Below are 17,458 nucleotides of genomic sequence, written 5' to 3' on the forward strand. Positions count from 1 at the left end.
CACACACACACACACACACACACACACACACACACACACACACACACACACACACACACACACACACACACACAAGGCTTTGTTTTGCATTCATACATCATTTCGAAAGTTGCTTATTGATAAACAGATTTTCAGCCTTGTGGATAATTATTTAATTTCCCTTAGTATTTATACAAAGGCTGAGGCTTGGTTCGAGTTACGAAGGGATCTTTCATACCGAATGGATGCATACAGGACAGCCGGCTTAACGTGCGCATTCATCCATATCATATCCCCCGAGATCGCACATTTTTTTGCGAACGTTCAAACGTTTTGATATCATGCACGAAGTGTTCCTTGTAAACAGTTTGTCGAGTTTGACTGTTTTTGTAACATTAGGATGAAATCTAAATCCGGTTTCACAACCTTTTGCAGTGAAAATCTTTTTTTTTTCGTTAATCGTTAATCACAAGATGTCACAAATCACGATTTTATTTCTCTGTAATTGCTTATCTGGTTTAAAGTCCGTTTTTCTGTAAGTTGTCCACTTCCGTGTGTGTGTGTGTGTGTGTGTGTGTGTGTGTGTGTGTGTGTGTGTGTGTGTGTGTGTGTGTGTGTGTGTGTGTGTGTGTGGCTGTGCTCCTTTTGATAAATAAAACTACCCATGCAGGCTCCTCGTCATCAGGTTGTTTAGTTCATGTATACTTACAGTACGAACTTTCAATAACAAATGGATGGTAGTTATCTCCTCTGAACAGGGAGGACCGATTTGATCAGAGGAGGACAGCGTCACACCTCAACTATTTGGAATGAGATGTTCGTGCACGCCCCAACCTCGGAACGAGCAAATAAAACTCTTCCACTGTGAGGCAGCTTAAGGCACAGCCAGGTGATTTTAGTTATCTTGTATACCTTGGGTCTGATCAACACATGCTCGAAGCTCACGGCACAACTATCCGTGAAGTCGATATAGAGTCAGAGCTGGTGAGAGCACCTGTTTTTGGAAACGAAATTGAAAGTTGTGGAGTGGTGGTGGGTCGGTCACCTTTCCACCCAGTCTGTGCAGGTCTACAATATGGTGGCAGAAAACAACGCCTTTGTTGTTTGGGACTATTTGGTCTTCTCCATAATGCTGGTCATATCTGCAGTCATCGGGATCTATTATGCTTTCATCGGAGGTGGTCAGAACTCTTCAGAGGAGTTTCTGACCGCAGGTAGGAAAATGTCTGCCATTCCAGTGGCGATCTCCCTCTCTGCCAGCTTCATGTCTGCCGTTACAGTCCTTGGATCACCCGTCGATGTCTATCGCTTTGGGGCAGTTTTCTGCTACTTTGGCATCGCCTACACAATGGTCGTCATCTTTACTGGCCTGGTGTATCTACCGGTATTCTATGATCTTGGAATCACAAGCACCAACGAGGTACGTACATCAATCTACTTCAATGTACGAGAAAGTATTGCAGCTTTGCGTAAGATTTTGAGAGTTAGACAGAGACAAAAGGTTGCTCTGCTCAGAGGTCCTGGCCACCTTAAGGATGCTTAATGATGGTAATGGATGAGCAAGTACAATGATTATAAATCAGCATTTATTTAACGTTTAGGGCCAAAAAAAAGGTCCATATGTCATGTTTGCTACAACGGTTGGGTGAACACGATTATGAAATATTACTTTAGATATGTCAGAGTCCATAGCTTGAGTTACGCTTGTTGTTTCACCACCATATTGCTATTATACTATCTGGAAGTAAAGAGGTCAAATCTTGGTGTGGACACGACTTGACGGAACTTAAAGAGTGATTGTAAATGATTGCCACTGTATGGTTTAATGATCTGTGTCTTGGTGAATTGATAACGATGTTTCGGTCCTCTCGAGAATTGTTTTATTTCCACTGGTACTTGTGAAAAGGCTGACGCTTGGTCCGAGATTACAAGGAAACCCTGATGTCAGATGCATGCAGATATGACAGCCGGCTTAACGTGCGCACATTTCTTGCGAATCGTCAAAAATTTTTGATGTCATGGCGAATGAATGTTCAGTACAAACAGTTTGTCCAGTGAGACACACAATAACCGCTTTTGTAGAATTAAAATGAAATCTGAATCCATTTCCACAACCCTTAAAAAGAAAAAAGACCAACACTTGATTTTCTCGGACATTCTCGAATACCTGAAAATTACATTTTCAGACCTGGAATGCAAACAGTCGAACAATGTGGCCTTGTTTGTAACCAACTGTACAATTGTTGGAATGTGAAATGCACAACCTGTGTAATTGTACTATTAATTGATGTGACACACCTCTCCTAAATACAAAAAAAACAAAACGAATAGGACATGGGATATTTTGCTTTAATTACAACCTTGTCACCTCCACAAACGAAGGTGGAAGGAGCTTACGTTTTCACCCCTGTATGTTTGTGTCTTTGTTTGTCTGTCTCTTTGTGAATAGGATTTCTCAAAAACCTTGTGGACGGATTTGGACGAAATTTGGTGGAAAGTATGGGTGTATGACAAGGACGAACGGATTCGATTGTGGTGAACATCCAGACAACTGGATGTCTATCGCTTTGGGGCAGATCCGACAACAAGAATTTTTTTAAGTGATTCTTCACCATTGAGAGATCAGGCCAAAACGACATATAGCACGATATCTCAAAAAGTTGTGGATGGATTCGAGTGAAACTTGGTGGATGAGTTGTGTGTGTGACAAGAACAAGTCGATTAGATTTTGTTTCACGTCATAATGCAGGTACAGCCTATCAGTAGGATCCATGTAATAAACTGTTCAGCCTGGTGGAGGTACACGTCCTACCGAGTACAGTACTAGTTTAGAAAAATGGATTTACATTGTGAAGGAAAGGGCAAAACTAAAATCTCAATTCCTCTAAATTTTCCTCCTCTATCTCTCCTTCCTTTCCCTCCTCTTCCTCCTCTCCCTCACTCCCCTCTTCATCCCTCCCCTGTCACAACTCTTCCACCTCTCTCTCGCTCTCTCCCACCTTTCTTGTCCTCTCATCCTCCACACCCCTCTCCACACTGTCCCCCTCCTCTCTCTGAGAGAGAGATAGAGATAGAGATAGAGATAGAGATAGAGATAGAGATAGAGATAGAGATAGAGATAGAGATAGAGATAGAGATAGAGATAGAGATAGAGATAGAGATAGAGATAGAGATAGAGATAGAGATAGAGATAGAGATAGAGATAGAGATAGAGATAGAGATAGAGATAGAGATAGAGATAGAGATAGAGATAGAGATAGAGATAGAGATAGAGATAGAGATAGAGATAGAGAGAGAATGCTTGATAGTTTGCCATTGCGTTCACAGCATACGCAAACAAGAAGAAAGGTCAATCAAGAAAATAAAGAAACAATGTGAGGCCAGCAGTAAATGGCATTAAAAAAAACAAATAAACTTTCTGGAAGAACTATCATGAACGTGGCAATAAAAATCAAAATGAGAAAAATGTAACAATCTATATCTTCAGCATACAAGGAGCAAGCATATCAGGGTGTTCATAAAGTTTCACTCACAAGATGATCAAAATAGTACAAGATTCTAAAAACCTATAACGAGAAATACATGCAGTACTACACAGACATATACAATACAAGCGCCACAGTGGGACCAGCACCATCACGTTATTAAAAACACCACGCCACCATGTTCTAAAGGAAAATTGTTACGTTATGGAAGGAGATATTGTTACGGCCACGGGTACCGAGGGTATTATGAGGGGGTTAATCCCCGTTTCTCCTCGGAAGAGCCGAACCTGTGGCCACCGCTCACAATTAACTTCTGGTACGGTGGGTTGCTTTACAACCATTAATGCCAATCAGTTAACCACGAGTTCCAGTGACCACCGTCTAATTTACCATTTAAGTAGATGTCACATGGCTTCCTGAACAGAGAGCGTGCCCTCGGCAAAACACCAATCTTATCTTGACTAGATCTTAAGTAGGGCAGCCGAGCGTTTTCTGCTGGTGCGTGCCGACTATGACAGGTTATTTCGTTTGGGAACTAGCTCCCAGTCCATCTAGGTTTGGACAATGCTGGATCAATGGAAGGAAAGGTCAAGCATGGACAGGTTGAAATGTCAACAAGGAATTTATTAATAAGAAAAATAAATAAACAGAAGAACTTTTCATTTCCTTGTAGTGAAAATAGGTAAATTGAAATCAATCAAAATAATTTCAAACAAATGAAGAATTAAACAGACATAGATAGAAAATGTCAACGAACAACGTCAAATGAACGACAACAAAATGTGTGAGCATGCCTTCGTCCGCTGCCAGCGCCCTGCCTCGCTGTGCACCCACCTCCAAATAGGCTCAAACACCAATTGGCATCACGTTGTCACCTCCAGGAACCAGGGACACCAAGAATCAGGTACGAGCAGAACCAGCAGGAACGGTCCAACCGTCACCCACCGCCAGGAGCCATCAGGAGCCACAACCAACGGACAGCTGTAAGGCGCTGTAAGGAGTTGCAAGGTGCTGCGAGGAGCTGTAAAAAGTTGTAAGGCGCTGAGGCACTGTGAGGAGCTGTAAGAAGCTGTAAGGCGCTAAGGTGCTGTTAGGCACTGTGAGGAGCTGTAACCAGCTGTCACCAACTGTCACCAGCGGTCAGAGCTGTACGGCTGTCACCAACTGTCACAAAAACTGTCAGGAAAACGGTCCTCCCATCCGTTTATAGGCGTTCATTCTGGGCATAGCCTCAAGTGGACTTCAACCAAACCCACCTTTACTATTGGCACCTCGTTGCATGTGACCAACTATCAACCTCGTGATCATTCCTTTCTCGTTCAGCCCGACACAAACAAGAGCCAGCCAGCATCCATAAAGCTGCCAAACGGGGCCTCAACCATCGATGGGAAAAGGTGAACGTCAACGTCGGTGAAAGAGGTGGGTGTCGAACGCCAATTAAAGATAGGTGGGTGAGGTAAATGATCCACAGCCGTATTTCAGCGTCTGAATAACTGCTCAGGAAAGGCCCACTGTGTGCTTAATCAAATGTCCTGTTTGTCCAAATGTAAATAAATCGTCCACCTCCAAGCCAATGTGTCCTGATGGAAAGGGAATAGACGAGCCTCCGTTGAGCTAATGGCTATCTCGCGTGCATGAATGTGTCGTAAAGAGAAAAAGGCCATCCCATAAGAAAGGGAATCTGTTCTGTACCCTTCTCCAATGCATAAAAGTTAGAATCCCACCAGACATGGGGATGGGTCTATCCTGGACATGCATTTATGGAAATAACTATCTGAGGATCTAAATGTTTGTATGCATTAGTCGGATCCGATTCTGAAATCCATAACAATATTTTAGAAGGAAATTCATGCCGTTTTTATAATATGCAATGGTGCACAATATAAAAATAAGATTATCTTTTTGTGAGAACTTCTTTGGCCAGTATGCATGACCACATTGAGCCTTCATACTGATCCTTAATGGGAGCAGAAAGGATCGCCCAGGTAAGGTTGACATATGATATGATGACATGGTGGTGCACTGGTTTCTTGAAGCACTGGAGGGAAGAGTGTGATTCAATAACAGAAGGTAGTTCCACAAACTGGAGAAAAGAGGAAAAAGGAGTGGAGGTGTGCCATCAACATGGATTTTTGGAGTTTAAGCACAAGAGGGTTACTGAAACAACATGTGTGTTCTGGACGAAGGGTCTGAGGGCCGAGAGAGCACATAGAGCCAGAGCGGAGGAGTAATGGTGAACAGCAGAGGCCACCAACCTGTCTGCATTGTGGGAGTAATAGGACGTTGTCACACCTCCAAGTCAATGTCTTTGTCCTTGTCACAGGAGATCGCAATCGCTCCATTCTCAGTTTACATTATTAACATGCCAAAATATTAAACCTCTCAAGTAATTCTCAAATGCAAATGTATATGACGACTTGAAAACTCCAATGTTGCAATTGTGGAAGAAAATACTTTTCAGAAGAATGATTCAATTGTAGAAACAGCAAAACAAAACTGCCTGAAATACCAGCAGCAAATGTCGACAATTCAGGCAAAACCAGAAAAGTGTGTGACTGCAGCTGGTGACCAGGGCGAAAAACCATACCAACATGACTGAGCTATGCAACTGCAATTGCCATTTAATAAAAAAATGTCACAAGGGTTCCACCCTCATATACTCAAAGTATTGCTCAATGTGTTTGAAGAGCACACTCAAACTTGAAATGAACCGTCACAGCCACCACTTTTCTGAGTATCCTACTATTAATTTGCAATTAGTCACTGGCTTTGACACCAATATAAAGTTTTATTCCCGACCAGAGGCATCAAAAAGCTACATACATCGAACAAACTGTTTCAATTGGAGCACCTCGCCATCATTAGAGCATTTAAATTGCATCAGATGTGGCAACAAATGTGAATTGTTGATCTCAGTTTGCTGGCTCGATGACAGAAGAAGCCATTTGCATTTTTGCCATCTCCATCCTTATTCCCTACCCCATTTAGAATCCTGTGCGGGTATGGGTAACTTGCTAGTTTGCTTCATGAATATGTACGACAGCTATTGAAAGTCAATTGCAAGCAAGGTGAGGGTAAGCAAGGTGCATTCTCCAGTGTGAGCACCTCACCCTGCCCCACATGTCTGTGATGAGTTGATTCGACGACAACATTGAAAATCTGCAGTACGTAGCCCTGACTACCATGACTTCTTCAACGAGGCCAATTATTCCCACCTTCTTTGGGGTCAATTGGGTGGAATGTTTTACCCAAGGTAGCAGGAATTGGGAATTTCACTCTGGGTGCTGGCGATAACTCGACAGCTACATTTTCATGAAAAACACTGTGTGACCTTTAATATCCACCAACGACAGGTGCTGTCAGACAGGTCTTCCAGCTTAATGATCCTTGGATGGAAGACACATATATTTCCTCACCATCCGTGTGAAACCAAACTATAAACTGTCAGATTGGTGCTTCCCAGTTGAGCGGTGGAGTGAATGAATTGCCTTTCCCTCTGTCTTGGTAATATCGTACCTTCTATAGTCTAGACTAGAGTATTGCTAGGAAATGAACAGCTACACTGCTGTTCAAAACACTGACAGTTACTCTTTGAAGCAATGATTACCTTGTGCGTGGAAAGCGAAAAGCAGGGTTAAGCTTTTCGTTCACTTCTGTCTGTCCGTCTGTCCATCCACAAATGTCAGTTTATGATCGAGGTACAACTTAATATCAATTGAATGTTTTATTTAGAACATGAATCGGAACATCAGGACAGGTCAGGTCAGGTATGGGAGCATGTGCCAGAACAGCGCGTCGCTGCGTCCACTTTCCGCCGGTACTCCAGGGGCCTCCGTTTGGCCATCCCCCAGGCAGATGCCAGGCCCATCCCCATCTCCTTGAGATGATGGTCAACCTGTTGCAACCATGAAGCACGTGGTCGGCCCACTGGCCTCCTCCACTCATGAGACTCCCTCGCTGAGAGAATCTGGTGAGCAGGATCAGCGTCAGGAAAACGAGCCACATGTCCATACAGCCGCAACTGACGCTCACAGACTATGCAGGTAACAAATCTCATCCGAGTCTCTCTCAGCAACCGCTCGTTGGACACAAAATCCGACCAGCGATAGCCAAGGATTCTCCGAAGAGACCTGGTACCAAAGGAATTAAGTCTCCGTCTCAGATCCTTGGTCAGAGTCCAAGTCTCGCACCCATAGAGCAAGACTGGAAGTACCAAGGACCTGAAGACTCAGACTTTCGTCCTCCCGCACAGGTACCGGCAGCGCCACACCCCATGATCCAGTGAATCCATGACTCCCCAGGCCCGACCCAGACGTCTATTGACCTCTGACTCGCAGCCAGCAGAGACATGAATATCACTGCCAAGGTAAGTGAATCTCTCCACGACCTCAACATCCTCACCACAAACAGACACAGACAGGACAGCAGCATCCAAGATGTCACCGAAAGCCTGGATCTTAGTTTTGACCCAAGAAACCCGTAATCCCAACGGCTCCGACTCCTCATTCAGCACCTCGAGGGCCCCCACGAGGATGTCTAAAGTCTCCGCAAAGATGACTGCATCATCTGCAAAATCAAGGTCCGAGATCTTGCCATTTCCAAACGATGCACCGCAACTTGATCTCTCCGACATCCTCCCTAAAATCCAGTCCATACAAGTGCTGAAAAGTGTGGGAGCAAGTACATATCCCTGACGAACTCCAGTAACAACTGGAAATAAGTCAGAGATGGTACTACCACACTTAACAGCACTCTCAGTACCAGAGTGGAGTTCAGACATCAGATTGATCAGTTTTGGTGGCACCCCACGAAGACCAAGAATCCTCCAGAGGACATCCCGATTCACTGAATCGAACGCTTTACAGAGATCAACATAGGCTGCAAGCAGCCCCTGCCGAAACTCTCATCTGCGTTCGGTGAGGACACGAAGTGCAAGGATACGGTCAATCGTTGACCTCTTTGGTGTAAAGCCTGACTGCTCTGGACGCTGGTGCTCAAGCAGATGGTGGCGAACCCTATCAAGAATTATCCGAGCAAAGACCTTGCCCGGCACTGAGAGCAGCGTCACCCCTCGGTAGTTGTTGCAGTCTTGGCGATCACCCTTCCCTTTCCAGAGAGGGACAACAAGGCCCCTCTTCCAGTCAGTTGGGATGATGCCTGTGTTCCAGGCAGAGCACAAAACTGCATGCAACGACACGAGTGCAGCATTTCCACCAGCCTTGAGAAGTTCGGCATGGATGCCACAGATCCCTGGAGCTTTGCCCCGTTTCAACTGGTTCACCGCAGCTTGTGTTTCCACAAGCGAAGGTGGACCACAGTTGATTCGAGGGTCAGCAACAGGGATTGTAACACCCTTGACGTCCAACTCGACAGCTGGGGGATCAGCCTGGTACAACCGCTCAAAGTAACCGGCCCAGCGGGCCTTCACTTCAGACTCCTGTCAAGAGCCTACCACTCTCTGCTCGAACTGCAGTGCTCCGAGGGATGGGCTTGGATGAACGTAATGCGCGGATTCCCCTGTAAGCGGGACGAGAATCACCTGTCCACAGGTGATGCTCTACCCCCTCACAGATTCCTCGCACATAGGCCTCCTTGTCCACCCTCAGTGCACGTACAGTTTTACGCCTCAGCTCCCTGAACAGCTCAGCTCTGCCATTCAGCCTGGCCCTGCGACTCTGGTCAATGGTATCCAGTGTCCCTTGAGAGACAAAATTCTTCTTTGCCCTGCGGTGAGCTCCAAGGCATCCACCGGCAACATCAAGGACGGTGGTCTTGAAGGCGCTCCACAACTCTTCAGGACCCCCAAAGCACCCAGACCCCCCAAGTGTCCACTCAGCCTGTTCGCAAACTCCTCAGCTACTCTCTCATCCCTGAGCTTGGCAACATCCAGCCTAGGCTGGGATGGTACCATTCTCCAGGATTTAAGGTGCAGCTTTAGAGTTGCTACAACAAGCCTGTGGTCAGTATTGAGGAACTGAGCACTCCGGTAGACCCTGCAGTTCTGGATCATCCTCCAACGACCATCAATGAGGACATGGTCAATCTCCTTTGCCACACCGCCAGCGTTGGAATACCAAGTCCAGCGATGAGCTTGTGGGCTCTGAAACCATGAACCAGCCACCCTAAGTCCATGACTTCTTGCAAAGTCAAGGACTTAGTGCTATTCTAGTTCATAGTTCCTGACCCATGGGGACCAACACACACCTCATAACCATCCCTATCAGTTCCAGTCGATGCATTGAAATCCCCCAAGACTAGAAGTGTATCTCGTCTGGGGCACTGATCAACCACAGACTCGAGTGTGGCGTAGAATGCATCCTTCACGGTGAGATCACTCGCCTCAGTCGGAGCATAAACAGAGACCAGGGAAATGACACCTAAGGAGTGACGAATCCTTAATCTCATAATACGCTCGTTGACCGGTGTTACCTCAATTATCATTGGGGTCAGCTTATTGGACACAGCTACAGCAACTCCTTGGGCATGGTAACCATCAGAGCGACCAGACCAATAGTAGGTGTAACCACCCACCATTATTTCGCCGCAATCCGGTCTCCGAATCTCAGAGAGAGCTGCAATCCCGATGTCCAAACGCTTGAGCTCAGATGATAACAGAGACAGGTGATCATCCTCTCTTGGGGATAGGACATTCCAGGCACCCACCCGAAGGGACCGCCTCAGGTTAACCCAAGGAGACCGCCGTCTGGTGGACGACACCTCAGCACCACTCTGACACACTCTCCCGCAATCTGACCCAGGGATGTTACCCCATGGTTTCCCTCCTATCATCAAAGATTGGGGGTCCCGAAGGCTTTGCCCCAATCCCGTCATTCGGTGAGCTGCCCTGCGAAGGGAAGCTGCACAGGAGGTACTCCCACGGAGTGGGTTTTCAGATTTTTTTGCGTTTTTGCGTTTTGCGGAATGAAGGGTTTTACGGTGGCCGGAGTGCAAATCCTGCCACCAACCTCCTAATAAGAAGTGACCCAACTGCAGGAGGACGTCCGCAGACACAGTTGGGCACTAGATATGGATGGCCGTTGGCTCACAAGGAGCTCCTCCGCCCTTTGACAGGTTTTGTTTTTAATCCTGCTGGGTGTCCATATCCAAACACCCTCCTCACCAGAAAACCTGGTGGGGGAGACGGTTTAGTCGCCGACAACCCGACCATGGAACAGGTTAGTACAGGTTTACATGGTACCTGTAGCAGGTCACAGATCGAACCTGACCTGACTCATCAGGACATGAATCGGAAAATGGAACATGAACCTGTAGTTTAGCAGTACTTTGGTTCTGAATTGTGCACATGTGCAGCGAGAGGAGCGAGATTCAAAAAATTATTCTGTCTGCCTGCCTGCTACTCAAACAAAGTTCAAAATGATTTCAAACTGGAAAGTTACTGTTTTTAAGGATAAAGGATAAAGTTTAAGGATAAAGGACACAAACAACAGGCATGAATCTACACTAATAAGTGTCAGTGTGTCTCCTCCATAACTCCAAAACCATGAAACCGAGCAGCCTGAAACTTTGCATACATACGAAGGGAACTCGAAGGAAGTGCATGAGTGAAAATTGGATGCTTTGGTGAATTAAAACACCCCATTTGAAGATAATTAACGGCCTTATTTAATTATATTCTTTATCAGGCATGTCCTCGGTCACCACTCCATATGGGGTCTGAAGGTGTATCTGAGGAAACCTCACTGGGGTCTGAAGCCACCTTGTTTTTTGGCCTGCTCAACCATAAAGGGACTTGGAACAGGCCAGAACGATTTCTTCAAGATAAAGGTTTTTTGGTTCACTTTCCACACTCATATTATTGAATGCCTCTTCATCAGAGCCATGAATCGCAGTTCGCATCGCTTTTGTAAGTGCTCTTCTCCTTCCTCTTCTCCAATGGCTTGATTACTGATCATCAATTTGGTTTCAGACCAGGTCACTCTACCATGGATATGCTGCTTCTGCTCTCCCAACAATGGATGGAGGTCCTCAATGCCAGACGTGAAATCCGAGCCGTATCTCTGAACATATCACGTGTTTTTGACACGGTCTGGCATCCTGCTATGCTCACCAAACTCTCTTCCTATGGTATCCAAGGCCATCTCCACTCTTGGCTCATAGATTTCCTCTCCTGTCACAGCCAACGTATGGCCCTAAATGGAGTTCTTTCATCCCCTCTTCCTGTCCAGACTGGAGTTCGTCAAGGTAGCGTTCTGGGCGCTGTTCTTTTTCTGGTTGTCATCAATGATCTCTCCGACTCTGTAAAATCCTCTTTATCTCATGTTCCCCATCCCATCCTTCTCCCTTCCACAGATCTCCTAATGTCTCTGTTCCCCACTGTTTTGTCCTTCCCAATCCCGCCCCTCTTGTCTCATGCCCCCCTTGCTGGACGTTGTGTGGCAGCTCTCATACGAGCCTCGACAAGGTATACAAAAAAAAAAAGTACGTACCAATACAAATGGAAGAGAACTATCGGTGATGATTCTTCGTGATGGTTGTACCTCCCGACGGAGTCAGAGGCCAAATTTTCCCCTCTCTTCCCTGCGCCCCGGATTCATCAGGGAAGTGCGGTCACGATCACGGAGCCGATTTATTCCCCATGGGCATTGTTTACACCCACTCCTCTTCCTTTCCCGATCCTGCACCCCACCACCACAACAACTTGGATGCGAGGACTATCTGTGTTGTTCCAGTGAGGGAGGTCGACTGTCGAGTGCATAAATGTGTGTGTGTTTGTATAAAGTTATATCGAACACACACACACACACACACACACACACACACACACACACACACACACACACACACACACACACACACACACACACACACAGTGTCTTTTCTCGGGACAACCATGATTATTCAAAGAAAGATGGCGGGATGGTTTCACATGATCATTTCTCATGACCATCCCTACATTGTTTACATACTTGTTGGAGTAACATCCGGACATCATTTTGCATTTTTAAAACATGTTTTAATTATTTTTATATTTGAACACTGCACAATGAAGGTATCGTGTTCTGTGAACTCTCTGGTTGTGACCGCAATGATTCCCTGCAGTGGAATTTTAATATGAAGGCCTCATGTGGAAATATATCCTCCATCTGCAAATCATATTATTATTGGAAGTTCACAATCACAACAGCATCACATGATGATGCCATGTTGACCAACGATTGCACACTGCATTAAGTGTAGTCATGGCTATTTGATCTTCCAAAAGGTACATTTAATGATCATAGTGTAGCGGGGGTGGCTGGTTAAGTTTACCTAAATTGTGGTGGACAGTGGTTAACAGCGCCGGGCCGGATAGCCGAGCGGTTTTCCTTAGGAGGTAGCCACGTCGATCTACAGAGATTATAACGTGCGTGGGAGGGGTAGGGCATGGCACTGGCGGAGCAACGGCGGCACAGTTGGATGCACAGTGGGGTTCACACTCGAACCCCACGACAAATACATGGAAACAGCAACTGAAAACAAACACGGGAATTTAATGGAAATATAAATATTTATCAGGGTAATAATTAAAATGTCATAATAATAATAATAATAATAATAATAATAATAATAATAATAATAATGCATAAGGTAAACTAAAGTCGAAGTCAAGGCCCCTCAACACCAGACTTAAATACAGACAAGAGGGAAACAAAATCAAAGCAAATCCTTCCTTTATTCTGGCACTTAGCTTGGTCCAGAGATGGTCTTTATGGAACTTGGAATCGAGGTGCTTGGTCCTGCACGGGTCGATGCACCCAAAATGGTGCCGAGCTACTCTCTCGCAGTGGGAAAAACGTAGTCAGGCAATTCATGAGTGATATTCAACACCAAGGCTCAGAGACCGCTGTGCTGCTTCTTCGTCGATCGCACGAACTGACCCGCTGCTTTTCAGAATGGTGTCGTCTCTTCGGTGATATACATGAGGCTTTGAGGTCGGTCTCTCACAACCTAACCAAGAGGCAATGGCCAGCATCCTGCTCAACCACACCAGCCAATTTGCTTCAGCACCAATACGAGAATCGTGCCATCTTCTTTTTGTGCCAAAAGAAAGCCATTTCATCATGCAAAGCGAGAGAGGAGAGCGGAGCGAGATTCTTCATCTTAGCCACGTTCCTCTCGCGACTACAACTGCGCCCCTCACACCGAACTCATGCGTTTGCTCCCAATCTCTGTTCGACGTCACACCGAACAACGGTTCATCTCCAGGGCGCGGCTTGCTCGCACAAAACCTGGGAAGGCGGGGCCTCTGCCTGCTCGGCATGTTGGGTGAGCTTTTGTTATAAAAACGCAACTCCATCTTTGCTGGTATGTAATACAAAAACATAGGAGTAAGTCCCAGGAGGAAATTACATACTGGGGGAACTTATCCTTCATCCCTTTTTTAATGACACCGCACCACCGCCCATGTGGTGACACGTAACACTTAAGCTCACAGTTTCCCTACTTAATTACATCGAGATGTCTTCTTCATGTGCACCGACCAAACAACTATTCAATCCTAACTTTCCAATTAAATTCCTCCATCTAACCACACAACCGTAACAATATATACATATATATCTTATGGGAATACAACCAGTAAAGTAATAATAGCGAACGTAGTGAGCTTCATACTCAACGCGTGAACATGAGAGAATAGGAAACAACACAATACCCTGGCAATTTGGGATCCGTGTTGTCGGATATGACCCTTTTGCTTCCAGTTTTTGTCATGGGGAATGATGCATGCCGGGAGATCATGACCGGAAGTGTTTATTTATTCAATTATTTTTTTCCCAAACTTAATTTTATACTTCCAAAAGTGATTTTTTTTTCATGACAGGAAGTCTTTATTTAGTATCTAACATTACCGGGAGTGATTTTGAAACCCTTTTCTAGAACTTTTAATTTCTCTTATTCTTGATCAGAAGTGATTGTTTATTTATTCAATTATTTTTTTCCCAAATTTAATTTTAATAAAGATATCTCCCGCATCATCAAAAAATAATTTTTAATCGCGATTTACATTATTTGATTGCTGATCCCGAATCCAGGCCAAAGTATCCGGAAATTGCGTCAAAATCATCAGCTGTGCGGCGCTTACATGTACCACGGTATAGTTGGCAAGTATACAGTTGTGAACAAGTTATAGGTAAAGTCAGAAGCGAATGTAAGAAGAATTCTACGTTCGCTTCTCGGCTTTGCCTATTCCATATTAACTTTGCACACACACACACACACACACACACACACACACACACACACACACACACACACACACACACACACACACACACACACACACACACACACACACACACACACACACACACACACACACGGCTCCGAGTAGGTGAGTTATTGAAATGAATGAGAGAGAGAAAGGCCTTCGGTTTGAATTAGGCTTTAATTCGCTTGATTGAAGCAATCTCTACACACACAAACAAAAAGGTACATCAACAATCGATTACAGCGAAGTATAATGATAATTAACCAGCAAACACACAGAGCTAGGAACACTCTCAACTCTCACCGTTTAAGCCTCAGTGGACTACTCCAGTTAACAAGGCCCGAGGGACCATCCTTTCGTCAGAGCAGTTTGTCAGTCATTGCTTCACAAGCAAGTCACAAGTCACGTGGTGCAGCTTTGTCTTCTTCTTCTTTAATTTCACCACATTCTCCCCATCTTTAAAATTTAACTCGATATTCAGCTTATACATCACGATTTCTTTAAAGCTATAGACTATAGAAACATACATTTAAAGCAGTGAGAATCATTATGGGCATAATGTGGTACGCAAGTTATCAAGGGATACCGATATTCCTCCTTTCACAGATCGAGTCGTCGAGGAGCTATTAAATATATATATATATATATATATATATATATATATATATATATATATATATATATATATATATATATATATATATATATATATATATATATATATATATCGGTCGCCCTCTCCGAGAGTAAATGGTGGTTTCACTCGAGGGAGATTCTGAACCCCTTGAAAAGCCCCGGTTAGTGTCCGGGATGACTCCACGTTCGCTCTCGGGTAATATGTTGTAGCTTTGTCTGCATCAAGCCCGACATTACCTTATTGGGTGGAGAAGTACCAGAAGGAGATGCACCAGCAGGAGCCAGATGGCGAACCGACACAGTGGTCTCCCTACCATCAAGAAGTCTAACATGAGCATACTCAGGATTAGTATCGATGAGTTCGACCTTATCCACCATTGGTTCATACTTGCTTTGTCGTACCGGGCGCTTCATGAACACAGTACCAGGATAAGTTAGCCAGTTGGGCATCGATTGACCGCTGGTGTATCGTCGTTGGTGGGTAAACATTCTATTCATGTGGAGTGGTATTGATGGACGTGCAGAGCAAGGAGCATATGGAATTCAGGGCATCGGGGGAGGATAATCTCCCACTGCTCAATCCCCAGTCCTCTCGATTTCAGCGCCAGGGTTACGGCTTTCCAAATAACTCCGTCATACCATTCCACCAATCCATTACCTTGTGGGTTGTAACTCGTCGTTCGACTAGTTGCAATGCCATGTTCATGTAGGAACTGTTTGAGTTCATCCGACATGAAACACGGACCTCTGTCAGAATGTATGTACGATGGTTTCCCAAACATGGCAAAGAGTTCAGAGAGACATTTCACGACGGTGCTCGAGGTCATATCCGAACACGGGAATGCAAACGGGAACCTTGAGTATTCGTCAACAACAGTGAGTATATATCTGTTATTTGTCTCAGTTGGCAAGGGCCCTTTAAAGTCGATATTTAGTCTCTCGAAGGGTGAAGTAGCCTTGATCAACTTGCCTGGAGCTGTGCCATAGAATCTGGGTTTTAGTTCAGCACAAACAGGGCAAGAAGCACTCATTTGTTTAATATCTTCGATAGAATAGGGAAGGTTTTGTCGACGCACAAAGTGTGCCATTCTGGTTACTCCTGGATGGCATAGAGAGACATAAAGGTCTTGCAATGCCCGACCTGATGTCGCCGAACAGTGGATCCGTGAAAAGGTGTCTGCAGCAGGTTTATCCCTCCCAGGCCGATAAACAATGTCATAACTATAACAAGATAGATCGATGCGCCATCTCATTATCTTGTCATTTTTAATTTTTCCGTTATTTTTTCCATCAAACATAAAAGCAACGGATCCCTGGTCCGTGACGAGCGTGAAGTGGTTGCCCAGTAAATAATGTCTCCATTTACGTAGGGCTTCGACAATAGCGTATGCTTCCTTCTCAATCGCTGAGTATCTCTGCTCACTTCCAGAGAGAGTTCTCGAGAAGAACGCAACGGGGCGGCCGGACTGATTGAGCGCCACGGCGATCGCGTGATCGGAAGCGTCCGTTTCCACCACGATTGGTACCGTGCTATCGATTGACAATACCACGGAGTAGCTGATGTCGTCTTTGAGGCTGTTGAAAGCATTTAAAACAGCAGTGTCTAGTGGGAAGTTCTTGCAATGCACTCGAGGATGAATTTTCTCAGAATATTGGGGAATCCATTTAGCGTAGTACGCGAACATCCCAATCACCCGACGCAATGACTGCAGGTCATGAGGAGGGGGAAGTTCGCGGAGCGGGCGCAAACGTTCAGGATCGGCCTTGATCGCGCCGTTGGCTATTGTGTATCCGAGAATACACATTTGTCATAGTTCAGTATCAGATAATATTTTCTTGCAATATTCAAGAATCTGTCCAGATTTGCATCATGTTCTTCCCGATTCTTTCAGCACACCGTGACATTATCCACGCAAACAAAAGTGTCTTTTAGGTTTTCGTCTGAGATGATATTATCCATGACTAGTTGAAAACAAGCTACTCCATTAGTGACACCGAATGGGATTCTCCTGAATTGATAGAGTCGCCTACCTGCCTCGAACGCGGTATAAGGTTTGTCTTCCTCTCGAATGGGAATATGATGATACGTGCTTCGCAAATCGATGGTGCTGAATATTTTGTAATTGGCCACACGTTCAACCATCTCGTC

At 45.1% G+C, this 17,458-nt stretch overlaps 1 protein-coding gene across 2 annotated transcripts in view; it reads left to right on the forward strand.

Moving 5' to 3' along the window:
- Nucleotides 1-825: 825 nt before the first annotated feature.
- Nucleotides 826-17,458, forward strand: part of SLC5A8 (solute carrier family 5 member 8) — an 82,809-nt gene continuing 66,176 nt past the window's right edge. For both annotated transcript variants that reach the window (XM_085873027.1, XM_085873028.1), the window contains exon 1: nt 826-1,399. In XM_085873027.1, the coding sequence (XP_085729153.1) occupies nt 1,055-1,399 (345 nt within the window). In that variant the 5' untranslated portion in view covers nt 826-1,054. The remainder of the gene's footprint in view (nt 1,400-17,458) is intronic.

The sequence above is a fragment of the Eptatretus burgeri genome, chromosome 3, assembly GCF_056783735.1.
Source record: "Eptatretus burgeri isolate ZD-2024b chromosome 3, Ebu_testis_v1, whole genome shotgun sequence".
Taxonomy (NCBI): Eukaryota; Metazoa; Chordata; class Myxini; order Myxiniformes; family Myxinidae; genus Eptatretus; species Eptatretus burgeri.